The following is a 23,413-nucleotide window of genomic DNA, read 5'->3' as shown; positions in this document are numbered from 1 at the left end:
AATTATGGCGGCAGCCTCTGCAATTCTATCCACTAGGTCCATTTCATTTTCTACAGGTTCAGAGTATATTAAATCCTCCATCCTACTCCACACAGGAAATAGTAGCCATGACGTTGGTCTATTATTGACCAATAATAGACCAATTCATTGTTGGCCAAACCTGACATTCAAATAACGTCTTACATACAATATCATCGAAGTACACGGGAGCACCATCATGCTGGAATGACATATTTATTCTATCTTCCGAGGGAAGTTTCCAGCAGCTCAGGAAGTATGTTTCTGAGAAATATCAGATATTTTGGTAATCTCTTTGGCAGAATGTAAAGTCCAACTAAAATATCGTTTAAACTCCAGCCCAAACGTTTACAGAAAAAGTTTGTTGCTTACTCACACTGATAATTTCAGGGGGATTTTCTAATGCCAAACATGGCTATTTCTGGTGTTAAATACTCCACCTTGAGTACGCATTAAAATATCTTTGTTATCTGCCAATATATCAAGAAACCATCGAGAACAATCTACTTGACGTGGGTAATTTCGAGGTTCAAGCGCATGAACCTTTTGTAGGTGTAATGGGTACATACCTTCTTCATGTAGAACCACCCTCCATACAGAGTTTATATATCAGTTTATTCAATTTCCCATTGTTCGAGTGCTTGTAGGGGGATTACAGAGCCGCCATTTTGAAAATAAAGCCTATTTTTACTAATATTTTTCTGTAATTGTTTTCTGAGACTTTTACGTGGTTTTGTATATACCGAGTTTCAATTTATTATGATGAGTCGTTCTCAAATTTAAAAAAATTTAAGTTAAAAATACAAAATGGCGGCTGCTCGGGTGATTATTGGGTTTTAGAAAATAGGAATATTAAGTTTCTGTTTATCTATGGTGCAGGTATAATTCCTGAAAAGGCCAGTAGAGAGTTCTGGGACAATCTACGGTACTACTCGTGAAAATAATAATATCGTAAAATTTATAATAAGAAACAATTTGTTATTTTTTTGTGGCTCTTATGATATCTATGTTTTATTCTGCACAGTTAATTTTTAAAATATTGCAATTCTTTGCTGGTATATTGAGAACTTCCAGTAATATTTCCACTTCCAGTTTCGACTGTTATACGGCTGGTGTCACAGTTCACATTCACATCAAAGTGTTTCGGTATGCACTGCGACTACACATCACCGTCACGATGAAAATCTTGGTATACGAGTATTTCAACCTCACTGTGGAGAGCCTCCAGATGTTAAACAGAATATGGCAGAGCCAGTGATGTATATCCGCATGTAAATATAAATGGAGTAAAGCTCTATCATAACCTATCGTGTTTCAGCAAATCACAATATAGCCCCGCCCTCTTTCATTCATTTTTATAAGCGGATATGCATCAGTGACTGACTTTGCCAGTTTCAGTTTGACACTTTCTAACTAAATGTCGTTCTCCCCCGTGAGATTGAAATGTCTCAAGATTGTAATTATGTTAGCAATGTTTCCATGTTGTGTGTGAACTAATAAAATCTACTTACATTCCAAATTCCTACACTCCATAGATGGTTGATCATAGAAAATACAATTGATTTGTTACAAGTTTTTTTACAGCATATCACTAATTTTCTAATTATGATAATAAATCCCATAAAAACTGCCGCATTGCCTTTATTCACAAGCGAAACAAGAAAGGAAAAACTTACCACAAAATCATATTGTAAATAAGTGCAGGTTGTCTGTGATAAAGAAACCTTACTTATTATTGTTAAATATGTAGTTTTCTTAGCTGGTTGAGCTTCTGCCAATTCACGACACAGACAACCCATCCTCCAAGTCATCCTGTGTATGTGGATGTGTGTTTTTGGCAGTTTTCTTTGACGTCATAACTAAAATGACTCATCACAGCGAAGCCGAGATATTTTAATAACTCAATAGTATGAGCAATGTTGTAACGTGAAAACCTAAAATATATTTATGGTAAGAACTACGGAAGCCAAAGAACATCATCACCGAATTCATGTCCGAAAGTAGACCTCACATATGTGAGCGTCGCCTGAATACATTATGCCTACTGCGATTTTCTGCAGTGTTTGGTACACAATCCAGTTGTGTGACTGACGTCCAACTTGCTGGTTTTTTGCAAATTTCGTAGTTATTCGTACTTAATAACACCACCTGTTATTAGAAACTCAGATGTGTCTCCTCAAGCCATCAGGCTACAGTTCAAGACCAGAGGCAGTACCGGAAAGTAAGAATAAAGGAAGGTGTCACTTTATCACTGAGCCCCGCCTGTTACCTATTTCCGTGGGTCTGGGCTATAAATAGAAGTCCCTGTAATGATGTCGGGGTTCTTTAAACTCTTGTCTATACCACATATATAAGTCTACTATAAACGAGGTATTTATGGAGATAATTACGAAGTCTCCGAACCTAACGTGGAAACTGTCCTGTGGTTGAATTCCTAGGCATGTTACTTATTGTAATTTGTTATAAAATGTAAACTAATTTTAAAACTTCTTTAAAATTTTACGTATTAATTCACTCAATATGCTGTGGCTAATATTTTCCTTTAAAATTAATCCTCTTAAAATTAATTGATTTTGCTGTTGGGTGGATTGGCAAATGTGTTTTTTTTTTATTTGCATTGTTTACTAATTATTATCGTGCTATATTAGTGAAATTAGTAAATAATGGATGTTATTGAGAAACGTTTATGTGTTTACATCTAGAGAGAAATGTTATTTATTTTTATATTTATTTTATTTTTTCCAAGAAGAGATCTTACGTTACTGATTGTCGCTGCTGTTCAACAGATTAGTCAGCGTGAAGGTTTAAGGATAGGCTCGCGTAGGCCTATAACTTCATACATTGACTACAAGATGTAGCCACGGCTAGTAAAAATTATACTAGTTTCAAAAAACATTGACTGAACAGTTAAATTTATTCTCCGATTTAAGGAAGTACGTATATTTATAGTTGTAAAATTAATATTTGTATACTTTTTCGTAATACTTGTTTATTAAAGACTTAGATGTATTAATTTCGAAGTATTTGTATTCCTACATTTTATATTCAACCAAAAAACATTTATTCAGTATAAAACTTGTGAATACAAATAACTTGAAACTAATCTCGCTGCCTCAGACTTTAAAGAAATTCAAAGCAAGAATTGTGTATATAACGTTTGTTTATACATGATTTTATGTATGTTGAACGTAAAGTATGTGACGTACTTTGAAATACCGAAAGCAGGAAAACATACAACATGTCGAGGTTGGCGTGTGAAGCGTGCAGGTGTGTCCCGTGGTACACTATACTAATTGATGTAAGAAATGTTTGAAATTTGCGGTTTATTTAGCACTTCCGCGACGCACGCAGTGCCGTGTTCTTGCCCGTGTCGGGCGCCGGACAGTTTATATTTACTTAGAATATTTATTGCGGCTAGCCACTGCAGTCGCGCGCCTCCGACTAAAAACGTTTCCGCTGCTCTGTCCCTTTTTCGACACACCTAAAATTTAATGGGTATTTGGTTTGTTCAAGAATGTTATATGTATGTTTTTTTGAGGTTCATCACGTAGTATTATATATTTATGATTGATGAAAATTCTCGATGAAATATAGTGTTGTCAGTTCAAAACAAACTCAATATGCAATAAGAAATCTAACAAAAAAGGATAAATGAAGTGTTTAAACAACAAAGATTGCAATTGGATAAGACTACTGTGCTTACTAAACCCACGTTTTCATAACTGATATCTGCTCTCTGCTTTAGGCACGTAAGACAGGTAGCAAATAAAAACCATGCCAATAACAGAAAAGGTATATAAAAACCAACATCGAAGAGTGAAAAACACACTAAATGCCATTGCATAATACACAGCTAAAACATACGATGCTCACCCAACAGCAGGTGACTACAAACAGAAACATTTAAGATTTGGTAACGTGTAACGAAGGTAAATGCCTGCCACCACTTACCTGGTGTGTTTCAAATTATTCATTGACAACAATGAACGTATGAAATAAATGTAAGTTATAAGTACAAATGCGGATCTCGTGGAAAATGTCCGCTTTTCTGTATCATCATAAAAAATTGTCAGTGCGTTGTAACTTCTAGTACATTTTACTTGCTTACTAGTAGAGTAAGCATTAAAAGTCATACATTACAGTCATACATTACAGTCATACATTAATTAGGACTGTAATCTCGTCCCACTCTTACACCATGAATCTTAGATAACGAAGTTTAGAACTTTTTGTTTATAAACTGTTTAGAGATTTATTTATTTTTGAATTAAAAAGTCACACTTCATCGCCCCTGTGGCTGTTAGAATATATTCCGTACCTTCAAACTCTCTATGGTCACAATTTAAAAAATATATTAAGGTTGTGCCAGTACCACCCCCTCCTCCCCATCCCAGCACCTGGGATCTCAAGTTTCAATCCGTTTATTATTTTATTCCTATATCTTTACCTCACCTACATAGAATTTAAAACCAACCTCTCAAACTGATGCGAAAAATCTTGTGCACCTTCAGTTGATAAACTGCTGTTCATTGCACCTCTGCGCTGCGTGAGGCGTTAGCCGGTTTGTTGAAGGCATATGTTGTTAACTGCGGAACTGGGTATTTATTGATTATTTTCATGAATGTAGAAGGTTTCCAAGTGTTAGGGAGAAGAAACCTTATCTAAGAATACGAATTAGAAATTATTATTTCATTATATATATTCCGGGCACTTGCAATCCTCGTCATCGATCATAAAGTATATTTTTTTTATGTTTTCAATGTTCAACACTTAATATCTAATGCATATGTTTTAGGAATTTATATAAATACCTCTTTATAGCGTAGTCCGTAATTTGTTTTAATCCATTTAAGTAACATTTTTGGTTATATAAATGGTTTGAGTATTATTAATATCCAACAATGCGTGTATTAAAAATTCTTGCATGCAGTTTACATTTTTAAGTGAAATTATTTTTAGTTTTATCAAAAATATTAGAGCTAACCATCCTGGTTGTGAAGTACATCCGATTTAATATGAGTGTTTCAGTGATAACCTGTTGAGACAATTAGCGCATAGTTCATATATTATCAATACATCCAAACAATTAATAGTTGTTTTTTATAATGTTTTAGTTTCAATTTACGATATATACTCTAAACTCAAATTCAGTATACGGATTATTCCGCATTTTATTAATCTAATGGGATATAACAGTTAGAAACGTCATCGTATGACATCTCTTTCAGTATGATCTATTACTAAAGACATAGATAAATTTCATAATACGTTTGAGGATGCTTAGATCGTAAAATACAAAGTAGTTTTAAATGGCAAAATTGATCTTATTGTATATTTTTATAAATTAGACATTTGTGCAAAACTAATTAAATTCATTATAGTCATATACTTTTTTTGCAGTGTCGTTTTTTAACCAAATGTAATACTGTTTTCTTACAAAAGAGTATCTATGAAGCAAATGACTGTTTATTTGTTTTCATTTTACTAATCATTTAATAGGTTTTAAAAAATATAGAATTAAACAAGATTAGAGCTGCTTTTGAATAAAAAGAATCGTTACAGTAACATTTTTAAACTAACGATCTGATATTATAACATGTGCAAGTGGACAAATCCATTAAAAAACACCCATTCTCACAGACATAAATTTGTTCTAAACATTTTTTGTATTAAGGAACTTGTAAAAGCATACAACTTGGCTTATTTACGTTTCTCAAAGTTTTCCTGTAATATACTTTATAGAGGGAACTAGTTACCTGTGTTTAAGCGGTCGGACCAGTTTATGTAACAAATCCAGTCTTCAGCGCCAATAAATATCGATCGTTCCCAATATTCGGATAATCCCTACCCACAATGCTCCGCAGCTTCCCGGATAACGGACGGCCCATATATTACTGCGGAAATACAGATTTGTTATTCAGAGACGGGATTTAAAGGATTTGTACAATCCCGACTTTATTTCCGCGTATTCGGTAGCGGTGGGTATAAATCTATATGAGGCAGTCGCCTTCGACTGCTCTGATTTGTGCCTTGTTCATTCACTGTTGGGAAAATTTTCTTAAATGTATACAAGACAAAAATTTACTAATGAGCATTATTTTAGAATATTTAAAACCATCATATTGAATTATTACGTAAACGCAGCTTCTAGCTAAACAATTTCAGACGTACTTGTATATACCGTTGTACCTAGTATTGTATGAAAAGTAAAACCATTATTTGCCCTCAATGTTTTGCGTGTTTTATTTATCTCTTATATTTTATTAATACATGTATGTGTGTATGTATTGTTTCCTGTATACACGGTATACACACACGTCACCAGTGCTGTATCTCACAGAGGCCCGTGTGCACTTACAGCTCGCGACGATCTACCGATTAATCACATTTTTATAGCACATTTAAATGTAGTCTTTTTATTTATTTTTAAAGTATGAATCCATAATAAAGTATAATGTTATTTTAAAAGATTTTTATTTTAACTTCAACACATTTTTGAACAAGAAGTGGATAATATCTTTTTATAGTCGCGTAATAATTTTGTATTTATTTTACTTCTTCATTTAAGTTCTGTACCTAAGAGAGTACTCAAAGTTTACAATTTAGGTATGTTTGGAAGACAAATTGTTTATGTTTTTAAAGTCGGTATTAGGGAAAAAGTCTATTTGGTAAACCTAAATCACTCGGATTGGGCCAATTTCCTGATTTTGATATGCAATGTAATGTTAAAATCAGACTTGTCTAATTGTCTCTGAACAGTATTTTTCATTGGTTATTTGTTTAACTATGTTTAATTTACATTGTATATAAGAGACATATGGATGGCAGGACTTTCACATTCGGCACGAGGCGAGGGGCTAATTTTGGAATTTGGAAATTTACCCAATGTCGTTATTCAGTTTCTTGTAGTACTGCACATTAAAAGCCGACTCATGATTGTTAACAATAACAGGTTACTACTAGAATTAGTACTTACGAATGACTTGTATGTTGTAAGTGTTCCATAGTACGGAATTCCAAATGTCACAAAACTGTAATTTTTTATTGGAGTCACATATTTTTGGTTAGTGACCCGAGTTCTCCTGGAGCTGGAGATGACAACCAGACGGGCTTTGGACCCTTGCCAACTCGTCGTCATGCCGCGCCGGACTGACACCCTCCCACCTGGCTAGTTCACTCCCAGGACACTTAAACTACCAAGCTAGTGGATAAACACTTGTGGACGGCTAGTTCACTCCCGGGTCGACACTTACACTACCAAGCTAGTGGATAAACACCTGAGCATGGCTAGTTCACTCCCAGGTCAACACTTTACACCACCAAGCTAGTGGATAAACACCTGAGGATGGCTAGTTCACTCCCAGGTCGACACTTACACTACCAAGCTATTGGATAAACACCTTGAGAATGGCTAGTTCACTCCCAGGTCGACACTTTACACCACCAAGCCAGTGGATAAACACCTGAGGATGGCTAGTTCACTCCCAGGCCGACAATTTACACCACCAAGCTAGTGGATAAACACCTGAGGATGGCTAGTTCACTCCCAGGTCGACACTTTACACCACCAAGCTAGTGGATAAACACCTGAGGATGGCTAGTTCACTCCTAGGTCGACACTTTACACTACCAAGCTATTGGATAAACACCTGAGGATGGCTAGTTCACTCCCAGGTCGACACTTTACACCACCAAGCTAGTGGATAAACACCTGAGGATGGCTAGTTCACTCCCAGGTCGACACTTTACACCACCAAGCCAGTGGATAAACACCTCAGGATGGCTAGTTCACTCCCAGGTTGACATTTTACAATACCAAGCTATTGGATAAACACCTGTGGATGGCTAGTTCACTCCCAGGTCGACATTTACACTACCAAGCTATTGGGTAAACACCTGAGGATGGCTAGTTCACTCCCAGGTCGACACTTTACACCACCAAGCTAGTGGATAAACACCTGAGGATGGCTAGTTCACTCCCAGGTCGACACTTTACACCACCAAGCTAGTGGATAAACACCTGAGGATGGCTAGTTCACTCCTAGGTCGACACTTTACACTACCAAGCTATTGGATAAACACCTGAGGATGGCTAGTTCACTCCCAGGTCGACACTTTACACCACCAAGCTAGTGGATAAACACCTGAGGATGGCTAGTTCACTCCCAGGTCGACACTTTACACTACCAAGCTAGTGGATAAACACCTGAGGATGGCTAGTTCACTCCCAGGTCGACACTTTACACTACCAAGCTATTGGATAAACACCTGAGGATGGCTAGTTCACTCCCAGGTCGACACTTTACACCACCAAGCTAGTGGATAAACACCTGAGGATGGCTAGTTCACTCCCAGGTCGACACTTTACACTACCAAGCTATTGGATAAACACCTGAGGATGGCTAGTTCACTCCCAGGTCGACACTTTACACCACCAAGCTAGTGGATAAACACCTGAGGATGGCTAGTTCACTCCCAGGTCGACACTTTTACATTACCAAGCTATTGGATAAACACCTGAGGATGGCTAGTTCACTCCCAGGTCGACACTTTACACTACCAAGCTATTGGATAAACACCTGAGGATGGCTAGTTCACTCCCAGGTCGACACTTTACACTACCAAGCTAGTGGATAAACACCTGAGGATGGCTAGTTCACTCCCAGGTCGACACTTTACACCACCAAGCTAGTGGATAAACACCTGAGGATGGCTAGTTCACTCCCAGGTCGACACTTTACACTACCAAGCTATTGGATAAACACCTGAGGATGGCTAGTTCACTCCCAGGTCGACACTTTACACTACCAAGCTATTGGATAAACACCTGAGGATGGCTAGTTCACTCCCAGGTCGACACTTCCACTACCAAGCTATTGGATAAACACCTGAGGATGGCTAGTTCACTCCCAGGGCGACACTTACACTACCAAGCTAGTGGATAAACACCTGAGGATGGCTAGTTCACTCCCAGGTCGACACTTTACACCACCAAGCTAGTGGATAAACTGCTGAGGATGGCTAGTTCACTCCCAGGTCGACACTTCCACTACCAAGCTATTGGATAAACACCTGAGGATGGCTAGTTCACTCCCAGGGCGACACTTACACTACCAAGCTAGTGGATAAACACATGAGCATGGCTAGTTCACTCCCAGGTCGACACTTACACTACCAAGCTAGTGGATAAACACCTGATTAATGGAATTTAATTGAAAAGAAATTCAGTCTGATACTATTTCCATGTTAATATCTCTTACAAAGTGGCAATACCATTTGCTGAAGATTTGTGAATCTGTTCCAAGTGATAGACTCCATCGACGCTCGACTAATGAGAGTAAATCGTCTAAAGATGATTTAGACGTTTTGTGACATGTGTATATTTTTCTAATATGATAACATATGTTTGTTTCTATGATTTTGATCTCTGTTGTTTATTTGAGAATACTCTGAACACTATCAGTTTTTAATATGTTTTATATAAACGTCTAAGTAAGGTATAATAATTTGGTTGTTACATTTTCAATAAAAACCCATTACGATTATAATAAGATATATAAAACGGTCGACTTAGCTAAATATAAGGCTACGATTACTCATTATCTATATCGTTCATATTCGTCTTTAACTAGTTATCTAGTTTGAGGGCGTACAGAGAAGTTAATAAGAAATTGATGGTAGAATTGAAGTTCAATGAGTTGAATTGAATTTTTTTTTTTTTTTCAGATAAAAAATTAAGTCACCACAATGGATATTTTAAGCGCTAGGTAGTCCTACAGGACCGGAAGTTCTATACTGATAGGTAATTAATGCCCTATATGGGCTGTAAAACAGGAAATTAATTGTGGCTGTGTATTGTTAAAACTAAAGAGATAAAGTGGGGTGTCCAGTGCCCATATGCAAAAATGGACTGTCCATATGGAGAGGTTCACATAATAGTGGTTAAATTAAGGACCTATCACATCTAGTCTCAGAATGATTGTTAAGTGTTAGCGTACGAAAATGCTGTGTCCGAACCAGGTTTCGAACCCGGGTCCCCGGAATGCTCAGACAGTTACCTCTCAGCTACTACAAGGGATACCGAGTCATTCTGTATGTTCCTGTCTCTGCTGTGCTGGAAATATCTTCTCTTCATGCAATATCTCACGTATATTCTTGTTACATTGTTGTTTCTCTTTGCTAGTTGCTTCTGCATTATTTTGTATGATTGCTATGTATTGTTATTAATTATTGCATAATGTCCTCCTTGTGTTATCTGTTATCATTACTAGTTTTGTTATGTTATTGGATTGTTGTTACCACAATTATTAGTCATTGTATGCCATCTTGATTTAGTTTATCCTTTGTTAAGTCAACTCATGTATAAATGGTGGAACCGTTGGAAATAAATAAATATCACGACGGTTGTCAGGACCCCATAATGTTTGCGATACTGGGCTGGACTAATCTTTAATCTATTACAAATAAATGCCTTAGATAAAACAAAAATATTACGTAAGTTTAAGCTATCAGTTATTGAAGTAGCATCCTAATTGAATGCATCTACTGTACCTCAAACATAATGCACATACTGGTTTAACGTTCTGTCATTGTGCAAGAGTCTACTTAGATTCCAGGGTTATGCAATGCATGAAATTATCAATGCAGTTACTACTATGGCTCGTAAATACTGTAATATACTATATGTGTGTTATCTTTCTATCTTGCAGATTCAGTTATAGACTTGTTTCTTTCTGTTTCAATTATACCAATGTCTATCAATATGCGTGTTGTATATTCTAATACATATAAAACGTGTAGATAATGATAGCATAGTCATTCAGCAGTGCCGAAATGTTAACATACAGGGGTTGGCTGGTACTTAGTAAATCACACCTCCCCCCACCCCTGGATAAGTAAAACCAGGGCCCTAACTATGTGGGAAAATCAGAAAATTAAATTTTATTCTAAATGACATAAGGTAACCATGCCAGAACATGTATTGTTTATTTACAACAAAACTCTGTTTGGCAAATATTGAGAAACTTCCTAACCAGCCCAATTAAAAAATACCATTCTTTTTACTATAAATTTTAGGAAGTGTGTGTTTTAGTGTTTTCTTTCAGCGGTAATAGTGATCGGAATACGTTAAAAAACTATCGGAATGTTTTACTTTGCTGATTTTATAAGTAGCTAATAGAATCCATAAAACATTATTTCCGCTTCTTAGTAAACACAAAAGATTATCTTTTAGCAAAATTATGACTCGTTAAGTAGCTGAACTGTTTTAATGTAAAATGGTAAGAATAGCACAGTTCCCGCCAAGCCCACCGCTCCTAAAAATATTGTTCTGTAATCATTGTTGGGCACAATGACACCAATGGTGGTGGAATGACTTAGTAATAGAATTTTTAGAGTGTCAACCGGTGTACTTAACTAAATGGTATGGAGGATGTATCAGCTGGAGGGTTACAATAATAATAACTTCTCAGTCAGGCTATGGTACGGAATGTCATTGCTTTAATTAATATTCACTATAAATAACAATATATCCACTATGAACTGATTCGTATATTCTACATATTAACACTTTACAAAACAAATTTAAAATATGATACAGAGAGCCAAAAAGGCAACAGACTTCACTATAATATCGGTATAAAAATTTATCAAAGACGAATGCGCTCAATCGGTATCTTTGGCTAAGCTCAAATTTGACTCGTTAATATAACATATACTAGGCCTGCCAGTGTAAACGGTGGCTAAATGCTTTCATCTACAGACTACGATACAACAGCACTGAAAGTTTTACAAAATATTGTTGGAAATTTCGACTACAATGACAGTACAGTAGTCGTATCTCAGTCTTGACAGAGTCTAACGCTAAGGTCGTTGTGAACACTCTAGAGTCGGGTCGTCGTGTCGTCGCTAAGGCAGGAAGGTCTTAACAATTATATCACAGAAGTTATCGGGAGGAGGGGCCCTCGCCAGGGTCCGGCTTGCTGGGCAGGGGACGGTTGGCCATCGACAGCTCGTGGTAGACGTGCGGCTTGCTATCAGGCGGTTCTGTATAGTCGCACAGGACGGACGAGGCGGGCGGGGTTATCTCCTGGTACACGTGGTGTTGGCGGTCCCTAGGTTCCATGTAGTCGCAGAGTACCGCAGGCCTCAGGCGACTCAGGGAGAGCGGCAGCAGTTTGTCCGGTGACGGGGCTCTGGTCCCTACACTCACCAGGGATCGTTTCTCCCGCGGGACTCGGGTTTTGGGCCGCGGCTTGGGCCCTATGACGTCGTACAAATTCTCCCCCTCGGGCAGGTCCTCGAGCTCCTCTAACTGCAGCGATATCGAGTCGGAGTTTTGGTTGCAGCTCTCCTCCACCTTGATGAGGTCGTACAGGTGTTCTATCATGTCTCTCGCCTCGCTGTAGTTCTCCGGGTCGTCCAGTTTTTCTCTGAGCGTCTGCAACAACTCCTGTGTCAACTCCTCGGGCAGGGTCTGAGTGGCCTTATCCTCCAGCGGTATCTCTTCCTCCGCACTCTCCTCGGCCAGCTTCTGTGCCTGCTGCAGCTCCGCGTACTCGTGTGCCGGTACCGCGTTGACCCCGGAGGGCGCTGTAGATCCCACCACAGCACGTGAGATGATGTCGAACACCGAATCCGCTGAGGGCAGCAGCATAAGGCGGGCTTTGGTACAGTAACCGTTCCGCCGCAACCACATCAGCCCCGAGAGGAACAACATCAGGACGATGCCGCTCACCACGAATATCAGAATGGAGACGAGCACTTTCCTCTCCCTGTCGGTGCTGGTGTCGTAGACGATGTCCGACGTCGTCCCAGGGAACGATGGGATCGCAGCGTCACTTTGGACCACTTCCGGGCAGGAATATTGCCCCTCTGAGTCGCACGCCAGAGCGGAGAAGTTCTCCATCATGAATATTCCTCTCGGTAGGCTGAAGCAGCGCGAGAGATCGAGGGTTATCTGGCACAGACTGTTCTCGTAAAACAGGTCGATTACTCTCTCCGACCCGTTAATTTTCTCCCTCAACCAATTCTTGGTGGGCTCTTCACAATGGCACTGATGGTCGAAACTGTTGTTATGTACAATTGTTCCCATTTGATTGCTGCGAGTGAAGTCCAAGGCCTCCCTTCCGACGTCTCTGCTGAAGGAGTTTCCCCGGAAGGTCATGTTAATTGTTTGTCCCGACTCCGACACCCTCTCGGGTAATATGAAGGCGTAGTCGTCCAGGGCGTTGAACCGGTTGTTCTCCACCGTCAGGGATGATGTCTCCTTGAAAGTGAACCCTCGACTTCGAACTCTGTTGAACACATTTTCTGCAATGATGATGGAGGCTGAAGGGGTGAGGAATGCGGACTCGGCGATCTCTCGAAAACTGAAACAACAGGAAATCAGTAACAATAAAATGTATTGAACATAACGCAAGATGCAATCTTTTGAGCCCAGTAGTAAGAAGAGCTCTAAAAAGGGGTTGATTGATTGGATCATTCAAGAGGAAGGGACCCAGGCGTGATACTATCGATACAAGAGATCTTGGCACTGTCTCCTCGCAACACGACAGTCTAGATCGACGTTCTCTTTATTTTTAATCCGATTCATCTTTCGTTAAGTGAAATTTAAATCTAAGCTTGTATTAGAGAACGCCAAATACAGAAGAAAACGTTGAATCTGTTTATCACCACTCTTGGCTAACAGCCATCGCCGATCGGATTCAGACATCGATTTAATTTAATTTATTTTGTCAAAGGAAACATTCTGCGACTGGAATACGGAGGAAATTTATTAAGTACAGTAAAAACTTCAGTACATCTAAGCATTTATATTCACAGATAAAAATTACTCAGATTTAGTGCACTATTAAAATTCCAAATTCGTTTTACAACCTAGCTTTTCCCGTTCAGTATTTCACACACAGTTATGTTCTTATTTACAATAAGAAATAAATTTATTCCGTTTCACTGGAAGATGTTTGGACCTTAGTCGCCATTAGAGAAGGCCCCCAACAATAAATTTTCTAGCCTGTGGCCAACAATTCCTTGAGTTTTGGATTTTATGTCTCGGTCTCTTTAAGAGACTAGACGAGAATTCCTTTTTCTTAAGTTCAGGTACTGATATGTTCCCCAAGTTCCAATCAATACATGGTTGCTACAAATTGGCAGCATATGAGGTCCTCTAGGTCTTGGTTTTAAATGGGTCAATATGTAGGATTTTACCTAAACGGTTGATCCAATGTGTTCAAATATACGAATATTACTTTCTTCATTCAAGGATATAAAATGTTAATTAAATGGCAATAATGTATACACCGCGTTAAATATTCACTTTAAGATGAGTGTTGATGTTAGTTTATAAAAAAGTAGGCATTCTACAAAGATATTTTTGGTTGTCTTGTTTCAAAATAATTTGAAATCACTTTACGAAAAAATATAATAAAGTAGGATATTGGCCAATTTTATAACCAGGTCAAAATAAAATATGTGAATTTTGTTAAGTACGTATATAAATTATATTTATTAAAGGTTCACACGTATGGAAATTAGATATTTTAATCAAATATATAATTTAGGAACATATTAGGTGGTTTAAAAATGTATTGATCTGGGATATTAAATATTTGTATGAATAAAAAACAAATTCACTCCAGCCGTCTTTCATATACATACTAGGAATTCATAACCACATCTTTAACTGTTATTGTATGCTTTTATCATAATATTTCCCTACATACTTCTATAAATACCTACAACTCCACGGACGGTTAGCGTGTTGATACCAGACTGCATGCAGTTGGGTTGCAGCAGTCCCTGTTAGGAAGGATAAGTATAGTGACTGACCTGGAACCACGGACGGTTAGCGTGCTGATACCAGACTGCATGCAGTCGGGTTGTAGCAGTTCCTGTTAGGAAGGATAAGTACAGTGACTGACCTGGAACCACGGAAGGTTAGCGTGCTGATACCAGACTGCATGCAGTTGGATTGTAGCAGTCCCTGTTAGGAAGGATAAGTACAGTGACTGACCTGGAACCACGGACGGTTAGCGTGCTGATACCAGACTGCATGCAGTTGGATTGTAGCAGTCCCTGTTAGGAAGGATAAGTACAGTGACTGACCTGGAACCACGGACGGTTAGCGTGCTGATACCAGACTGCATGCAGTTGGGTTGCAGCAGTCCCGCAGTCACTCCATCCATTTCCAGATGACCGATGACGCTTCTCGTGGTGAATGCCTCAGTCTCCACAGACTCCAGCGTGGTGTTGATCAGGTGCACCGAGGTCAGAAGTAAGGCCTGGAATGCCGATGCCTTCACCGTCTTTACCTCGCTGTTGGTAATGGTCAGCTGGTTCAGGGAGGGAAAAACTCTCTCCGGGAGCTCGTCCAACTTCACCCTATCCAACGTGATCTGCAAAACACAGAAATATAGATTTCAATAGAAACTTAAAATACATGTACCTGTTAATTGCAAAATCCCTGGCTGTCCAACTAAATTCCCTGACTGTGAAACTAATCTTTACCGGATTTTGAAAAAAATTAGACTCAAATGTCACTTATTAATTCTAATTATACAAATGCGAAACATAAAAAAAAACATTCTTTGCCAAACCTAAATAGTTGGATCTGTTACAATACTGTTTTATAACTAAAATTCAAGAAAGTTTAGTTGACTTTTATTATAGAACTCGCGCACTTGTACACGACTCCTTAACGGTATAATCCTATGAAGGATTTAGCCGCGGTTCTAATGATGAGAAATGGTCAGCCCGTTTCGAAACAGTCCCGGGTGTTTTATTAGAGACAGGTGCGGTGTCGCTGTATAAATAATGATTACGGCGACATCGGCAGGTATGCACCATCGTTCCTCGCGTCAGCTGTTTATAGCTGGATCACTGCTGTTTGGTTGTGTCAGACGCAGTTCCGTGTACTATATTGTTAACGTATACAATCATAGTCGTACTCTATTATTATATCTTATATCTACTATTATAGTTATCTACGTCCTCTTCGCAAGTTCGGTGCTGACTTAGATTATTTTACCGAGTATTGGCCTCAAACAGAATCGAGTACAAGACGTCAAATTCCGGTCTTAAACTTGGCAAAACTGGAAAAAAATTCAACCAAAAACTGTTAATTAGGAACTAACAATTTTTAGAGAGAAATCAAAATTCTAAGTTTTCTCAAAAAGAAAATTGTAATGGCCGTAATAAAAAACAATAAGCCTGTAATGGATTATAGTCCAACTACAAGTAGTTTTGGCTGTGATTACGTTATTGCCCATTACAGAAGCTATCATTATCTCTTCTATCAAATTGATCTGCAAACAAGTTTTTAAATCAATGTTGTATCACTCCCCCTTTAGTTGAAACAGAGTGATCGTTAAACCTGTCAATATTTGTCAATAGCGTGACTGACAAGTAACGATATGTCAATGTTGTCAATGCCATGAACACTTCATCCCCGCACCACCACACCTCCTTACTTCCAATCACAACTCATATCGCCATATTAACCTCAAGCAATCAACAAACTTAAAGTGAACGGGTCGCGGCACGACAAAGCGCAGGGTTGTATAGTATACCGTAGTTGGTCAATCAATAAGTTAAACTGCACTGTGCTCAAACTCTGTTAACAGGTTAATGTCTTAGAATATATGTTAGAACAATTACGCAGCACTTAATGTGGGTCACTTTGGGTCGCTTGCAGATTTGGTCTTTAAGAATGGTTTGTCATAGATTTCATTTATCGTGGTATGATTCAGAGATTTATTCCAAAAGTGTCGTATAGACATGTCTGTGTGATTGTGCCACAATAGACATCTGGAAATTTTTTTAAATTGATTAAAGATTACTAGATTGTATTCATCTCGGATGCTACTTTATTTTTATTTACTTAGACCTTGATAGGATCTATAGTGTCCTGGTATACTTAAAAATACTAGTAGGGGCTAGTATCAGTTATTTATTCTTACTAACTCTCTCACCTTGGTAGCGGGACCGTTGTACTTGGTGCTGTCGGGTTCGAAGAAGAACGCTTCGGGGTGTAGGACTAGCAGGCCGACCCTGGAGATGTCCAGGGACAAGAGACGGTCGAAGGCTTTCTTCTGGACGATAAGGTGTCCCAGCTGCTCCAAAATGGCGGAGAGCGCGGACGATTTGAACTCACAGAAAGCGTTGGTCTCCAAGATGACTCGATTGACTCTGCGGACCTCAAAACGCAGACTTTTAGAGGTGACGCGGGCGAAGGCGTTCTTTCCGACGGTGAGAACACCCACGTCCGACAGATTCACAAAGGTCAAGCCGTTGAGGGAGAATGAGCCGCTGTCGAGGACCATCTCTCGAGGACCCGAGATCTGCAGTTCGGCCAGGTTCTTGGGTATAGTCTCCGACGTGATGTCCAGCTGTTTCTGTAGCAACAGATAAAGCAGTTGTTAGTGAATTCTACAAAACAATAGTTTTCGACATCAAAGTTGAAAATAGGAAAATAAGTTATTGATTTATTTTATATTTAGTCTTTTGGAATTTCATGCTACTTATATTCTTATTCAACATTCACTAGAGAATCTGCTTGATAATAAATTAGGCAGGTTCTTCCTTTGTTCACTTTCGCTATTGTGTCAGAGTTGCAGTGAATGTTCCAATTCGTTGGTAGGCCCTGCTATCAGAAGTCGGGAAGGGACCGAGCCAACATCCGTCCAGTCACAGCCTGCAGATAGTTGACCTTGAGTGATTCAACAATAGCAAATTAAGTAGAAGTTTTACACAAAATTCGCGCCAACTGTACACCTTGGACGATCCACAATTTGGCAACGTTTCAGGTCTCCTTGTGATTTTCGTATACTTTGTGTTTTAAAACCCCCCGTCTTCACTATACACCGTTGATGAAATAGTAACATCAGGGGTTCATATTCAAGATCGCAATTTCATTTTTGCATCAAGAAAATTCATAAGTGTATTTGTATGATCGGAATCACATTAACTTATTCGGAATACGAGTAAAATAATTCTCGGCGTTGCGTTGATTGAGATAAAAACACTGGACACTCGTTTATTAAGAATGTTGTTGCATTACTCAAATAGGTATATATTATCTAAACAGAGATTACAATTCTCATAAAGTTTTATTCGTAGTTAAGTGTTTTCTGTACTTATATATAAAAAAATAATTTTAATGGTAATTGATTTTTGTATTGAATTGTGATTAAGTTTTTCGGTTGGAAATCCCCTCCTTACAATGTACTACTATCAAAACAAGACGAAGACTTATAAGGTCCAACGATGACTCATTTAAATAAAATAGGCATTTACTATACAAAGAGTATATATATATATATATATATATATATATATATATATATATATATATAAAATACGAATATATTTCATATTATATTTCGTTACTTATTTCTTTAAGGAAAATCTTTGCGGTATTCGAAAATGTGAAGATGTCAGTGAAAATGTATATAAATGTAATTGCTGTATATACATGGAATATTTTAAGAACTTAAATACACGTCTTAAAAGTTGTAGTTGTGTGTTTGAAAGTGCTTCTATCGCAATATGTCATTCCGACACTTCTGGAAATTGAATTACTAATATAATCAGGGGGTTGAAAATATACAAACATTTGATATAATTACAGTAATTTCGGCCATTTCTTTGATCCTGTTTCTTTATAAAAATAAATATGTAAAGTTAGGTATAATCCTATATTGAACATTTAAAGGTTATCCTCCTAAAATTATTAGATTTGAACAAAATTTTAACTTTTTAAAAGAGCTAAATGGTAGGAGCGTGTAAAACACCCAACGTATATCATCAGTGAGTTCCTGACTATAGATTGTAATAACAGGCTGTACGAAGCGTTTATATCGAAACGATCAGTTAGCTGTTTACAGATCGGAATAAGACAAGGAGAACAGGATCGTCTGGCTCTTAAGAGGTTTGTTTAATGACTGCCGTTTTAGTTCCGCACAATCGATATTCTGATCGCTCCAGCTTCGCCAAATAGAACACAATATTTAAAAGTCCATTTCAGTTACACTATTAAACTTACTGCATTTTATAAATAATGTTATACAATCACGCTCCAATCTGTTCTAGTTTAGTTTTGTAAATGTCATAAGTGAATGATATTGAGTTAGTGTGCAAACCCAAACTAAGTTGTATGTACCACCTAATGCGAGATTCATAGATCAAAAACAAAATTTGTATATATTTATATTTTTGCGATTGAAAGTGTCGAGGTTACAGTGTCGTGTTGAACTGTGTTGTCGGTATTCGGTTCTCATGTTCACTTCCCAACTTCCCTGATCTCTCCCCTCTCTCCGTAATTCAAGGAAACCCAATTCCAGACCGTGTTCACACCGCAAGGCCTCATTCCAAGAAGTCGGAGGTATAAATATAACGAGGGAGGCTCATACCCTGTTCTTGGCACTGCTTTCAAGTGAAACAAAGAAAAGTGTCAGTCAACGATCCTTCCTGGATCATTAGTCGATTCTCGGGATGGCTTGCTACAGGGACACAAATAAGTCTGTAGACACCGATTGAAAGTTTTATTCAAAGACAAAATACTATTGTTTTTAAACCAAGTGATCGACCAAAGACAATATTCCAATAAAAAGCGTTCTAAAATGAAAATGTGTTCTTTAAATATTATTTATCGCATTTGCATTAATCAAAAATTAGAGGCTATTCAAGTTTTATTCTGACTAACCGCCAATTTGTAGTGACCTTCTTTAAAAGCATCAGTTCTTTAATAGCAGTATACAATCTATAAGTCTTGTTCAAGCTCTCTAAAATTATTTAAATAGTAAATTTTATTTTAATTGTTAAATAATTACCGGGGCTCAAAAACAATTGTTAAGCGTTTATTATGACTATTCAAACATTAAATGTGTTTATTTTATGGTTTATTTAATTCTCTTCTGTTTTGTTTCTTAACAAAGACGCTTTCAATAAAGACAAGTGTAGGACATAAACGTGAACCAGGAGTTGGGTGGGCTACCATTACTATCGTGTGGCTCATGTCCTAATGATCGTAAAGTGACGAGACGATGATTGGTCGTTATTGACGAGCAGCTGTTTGCTGCAAGTAGGAACGAAAGATAGTAGGGAGAACATGAAGTGGTGGCTTACAAGACTGTTTAATGACTGCCAATCGATATTTTGATATCAATTTTCCATTCCAGTGAAAAAACAGGTTATTAATTTAACAGTGGATGTGTAAACAAGAAATATAAATAGACTCGCGTGTAATATTATGAAGAGGGGTAAGCTTAATTGTTTCAAAGTTTGGCCTTGTTACCTGCTGATTTTATTTTTTAGACTAAACGTGCAGATTCATTTAAGAAATTAAGTATTCACGAGCCAATTGGTATAGTAGTAGTAAATAGCCGCTATACGATGCAAATGTTCCCCTATTGCTTTGTGTGTTTCGTCATTTCTATAAAATCGGAGCTCCGTAAAGTCTGATGTTAAATAGTTCAGGTTTAATTATATTTTATGCTAAATCAAAATTCAGCTTTTTACAACCGTTTTATAGCCATTCCCAATAATATGTTAAACAACTATGATATTGTCTTGACCCATCACTAGACCAGACTTTGGCACTGTACGAGATAATATCGTGTATGATGTATTGATGGAAGCGATTCATTATAGCTATCTATAATTTCACCTAACGTTGGCACTGCAAAGCTTATTTTCACACCGACGTGACAATGTTACGCTGCTTGACTCAAATAGAATAAAATCTGTTAATATGTAATGTTTTTAATAAGTTTACACCGTTAAGAACTGTTTATAAGTGTGCGAAGCTAATAAAACTTGGACTTCTTACTTGTCGTGATTTTTAAGTGTATATTTATACATTTTATTTTTTTTGTAGTTGTGTACTTAAAAAGGTTACAATGTTGTATAGATAACTCCAGTTTTTGTTTCAAATGTTCTAATTTGAATATAATGTACTTATTTATATACTTCGTACAGGTAACTTGTAAACCCTTTCGTTAAATGAAATGGATACATCCTGAGTGGTGTTCCACTTGACGCCAAAGCTAAATCAGGATATCGACTGTACAGCACAGAAACGACGGTCATTAAACCTCTTGAAAGCCATCAGCTCCTGTCCTCCCTATCTTCATTCTGACTTATAAACAGCTGATTGTCATTACTACCAATCACCGGCATCGCCATGTTACCCGAACATCAGCTCCTGTTCTCCCTATCTTCATTCCGAACTAAAAACAGCTGATTGTCATTAATACCAATCACCGGCATTGCCACGTAAGCCAAAAATCAGCTCCTGTTCTCAGAATAATCGATCCAACCTACAAACAGCTGTTTGCTATCACTACCAAACTCCCAACTTTTTAGTTTCATGGCTTCTTGTAAGAAACGAAAATCAATTACACATTCATGTTTAGGCTTTTATACTAAGCGATTAACATGTGCGCGAAGGTCTAGTACATGCCAACTTGTTTTTAATATTCACAACAATAGAACATTAGATTTGCAAATTTATTCATTGGATTAATTTTAATAGTAATATTTAAATTTAGTAGTATAATAAAAATTCCTAAAACTTACTGTTTTCTTATAACGCCCGAACTAATTCGCCTACAACGTAACATATCAAGCGTAAATACGATTCAGAACATACGCTATCCGTGAAAATGTGACCTCAGAGGATATTCCGGCTGTTTATAGCACTCCAACATTTACGAGACCTGCTATTGTAGACCTACATGTTTGTAAACTGCGATGAATAACCGATTTTCTTGTTTTAAATTTGTATTTTGTCGTCTTTTCTTTCCCTGTTAATACAATTTATAACTTTCTGTCGTCAGAGAAAGTAATCTCAGCACCTGCCCTTTACGAGTGAACGTATTATACTGTAATATAAATAGTTGTGTGTAATGTTTACAGCGGAGCACTTTACTAACGTGTAAATAAAAGTCAAAAAATTGTTAATATAAATCGTAATTTTAAATTAGATGATGCTCTTCATTATAAATATTTTCTCATTTCTCTCGAAAAGTATATTTAATACTTTGTGTCTTTTTATTCAAATGCGTGAAAATTAATGCTAGATGTATACCAGGAATTCCATTACTTGGGATGGAGGGGGAGGGGTGGTGTTACGATATCCCAGTTCAAGTTTAATCAATTCCACTATAATATTCATACTTTATTGTAAAGACACGCCATTTAGATAAATGTTCGTCGATTTAAAGATTTCTGGGGAATCCTTCATATACCTTTCTAAGTTATTCCAAGCAACTCTATTCAAGCAACTAAGTAATTCCCCATGATGACAGAGTGAATTCATCGTAGCAAACTGCTAAGCGACAAAACTGGCGAGGGAAGCAGCTGTTGTCATATAATGAAGTTTTAAGATTTCTCTCATAATCGTCCAGTCACGACATGATTGCTGTATTTGTTAGGCACCCTAATCACAGGATTTCTCTTCACTACGAGTCAAAACACTGAGTTTTGCTGTGTCACCTCACTCTTTAATGGAACTAACTCTCATAACTCATGTTTATTCATAGCAGTAAATAACGTAAAACATTGTCTATAGCAAAACAAAGTTTCTTTTCCAGTCAATGAACTGTCGTTTTCTTTCTATGAATGCCAAAGTTTGTAAATGGAATTTAGTTCCTTTTTTTATTTAATCAAAATTAACTCTCAGTTTAATTTAATTAGCAAATACGGCGATACGGATATGAAAAATAATAATGAAGTACACTTATAAATTCACTTTTATTCATTTCTCGTTTCCTACAAATGGCGTAATTTAGAGAGGGTTACTCTGTCGAGTATCGATGGCCCGTGACGGCAGACGGATACTTTGCCAACGGCAACACAGAAGACGCATCCTCAGTCTCGAGTCTAGACCTTCGTGTCACCAGACCATGACCAACTGGGCCGAGACAGACAAGTATCCCTCTGGTGGCCAACATAGGATACTACAATTTGGTTAAAATGTTATGGAGGAAACCGATCTTGTAAGTTGTATTGGTGGCCATCTTTATTTTATCATCATAAGAACAATGTTGAACTTAAGGAATAGTTATAGTTTTATTTTTAGTGATTTATAATTTGGAAGATATAAATAATACTCATTCAAAAGCTTTTTAATATTTTCGATATTTCGATCAATTAGAAAAAATAATCTCAAACAGTGTTGTAGGCTACTTCTTCGTGTAAATATTCAAAATATATATTTTACAAGAAAAACTATGAATACATTTCAATATGTATTAAATATAAATTTAAAATCAGACTCTGCCATAATGCTCGACCAAAAATAAGGGCGTATATGTTTTTTAGTTTATCATTGTTCTCAAGGGGTATAACGCAAACTCGTTTCACCACAGCCGGATCTTAACGTCAAATTTTACTT

At 37.4% G+C, this 23,413-nt stretch overlaps 2 protein-coding genes across 7 annotated transcripts in view; one reads left to right on the top strand and one right to left on the bottom strand.

The window, feature by feature from the left end:
- LOC124369695 (E3 ubiquitin-protein ligase MYCBP2) overlaps nucleotides 1-23,413 on the top strand; it is a 663,749-nt gene that overhangs the window by 538,483 nt on the left and 101,853 nt on the right. The window lies entirely within an intron of this gene.
- LOC124369729 overlaps nucleotides 11,490-23,413 on the bottom strand; it is a 30,919-nt gene continuing 18,995 nt past the window's right edge. Inside the window, exons 2-4 of the mRNA XM_046827796.1 lie at nucleotides 16,989-17,411; nucleotides 15,124-15,413; nucleotides 11,490-13,388 (exon numbers count right to left, since the gene is read on the bottom strand). Coding sequence (XP_046683752.1) covers nucleotides 11,963-13,388; nucleotides 15,124-15,413; nucleotides 16,989-17,411 — 2,139 coding nt within the window. The 3' untranslated portion in view covers nucleotides 11,490-11,962. The remainder of the gene's footprint in view (nucleotides 13,389-15,123; nucleotides 15,414-16,988; nucleotides 17,412-23,413) is intronic.

Source organism: Homalodisca vitripennis, chromosome 1 (genome assembly GCF_021130785.1).
Source record: "Homalodisca vitripennis isolate AUS2020 chromosome 1, UT_GWSS_2.1, whole genome shotgun sequence".
In the NCBI taxonomy this organism is placed as follows: Eukaryota; Metazoa; Arthropoda; class Insecta; order Hemiptera; family Cicadellidae; genus Homalodisca; species Homalodisca vitripennis.
Note: the sequence above shows the minus strand (reverse complement) of the source record. Positions and strands in the feature narration are given on the sequence as shown.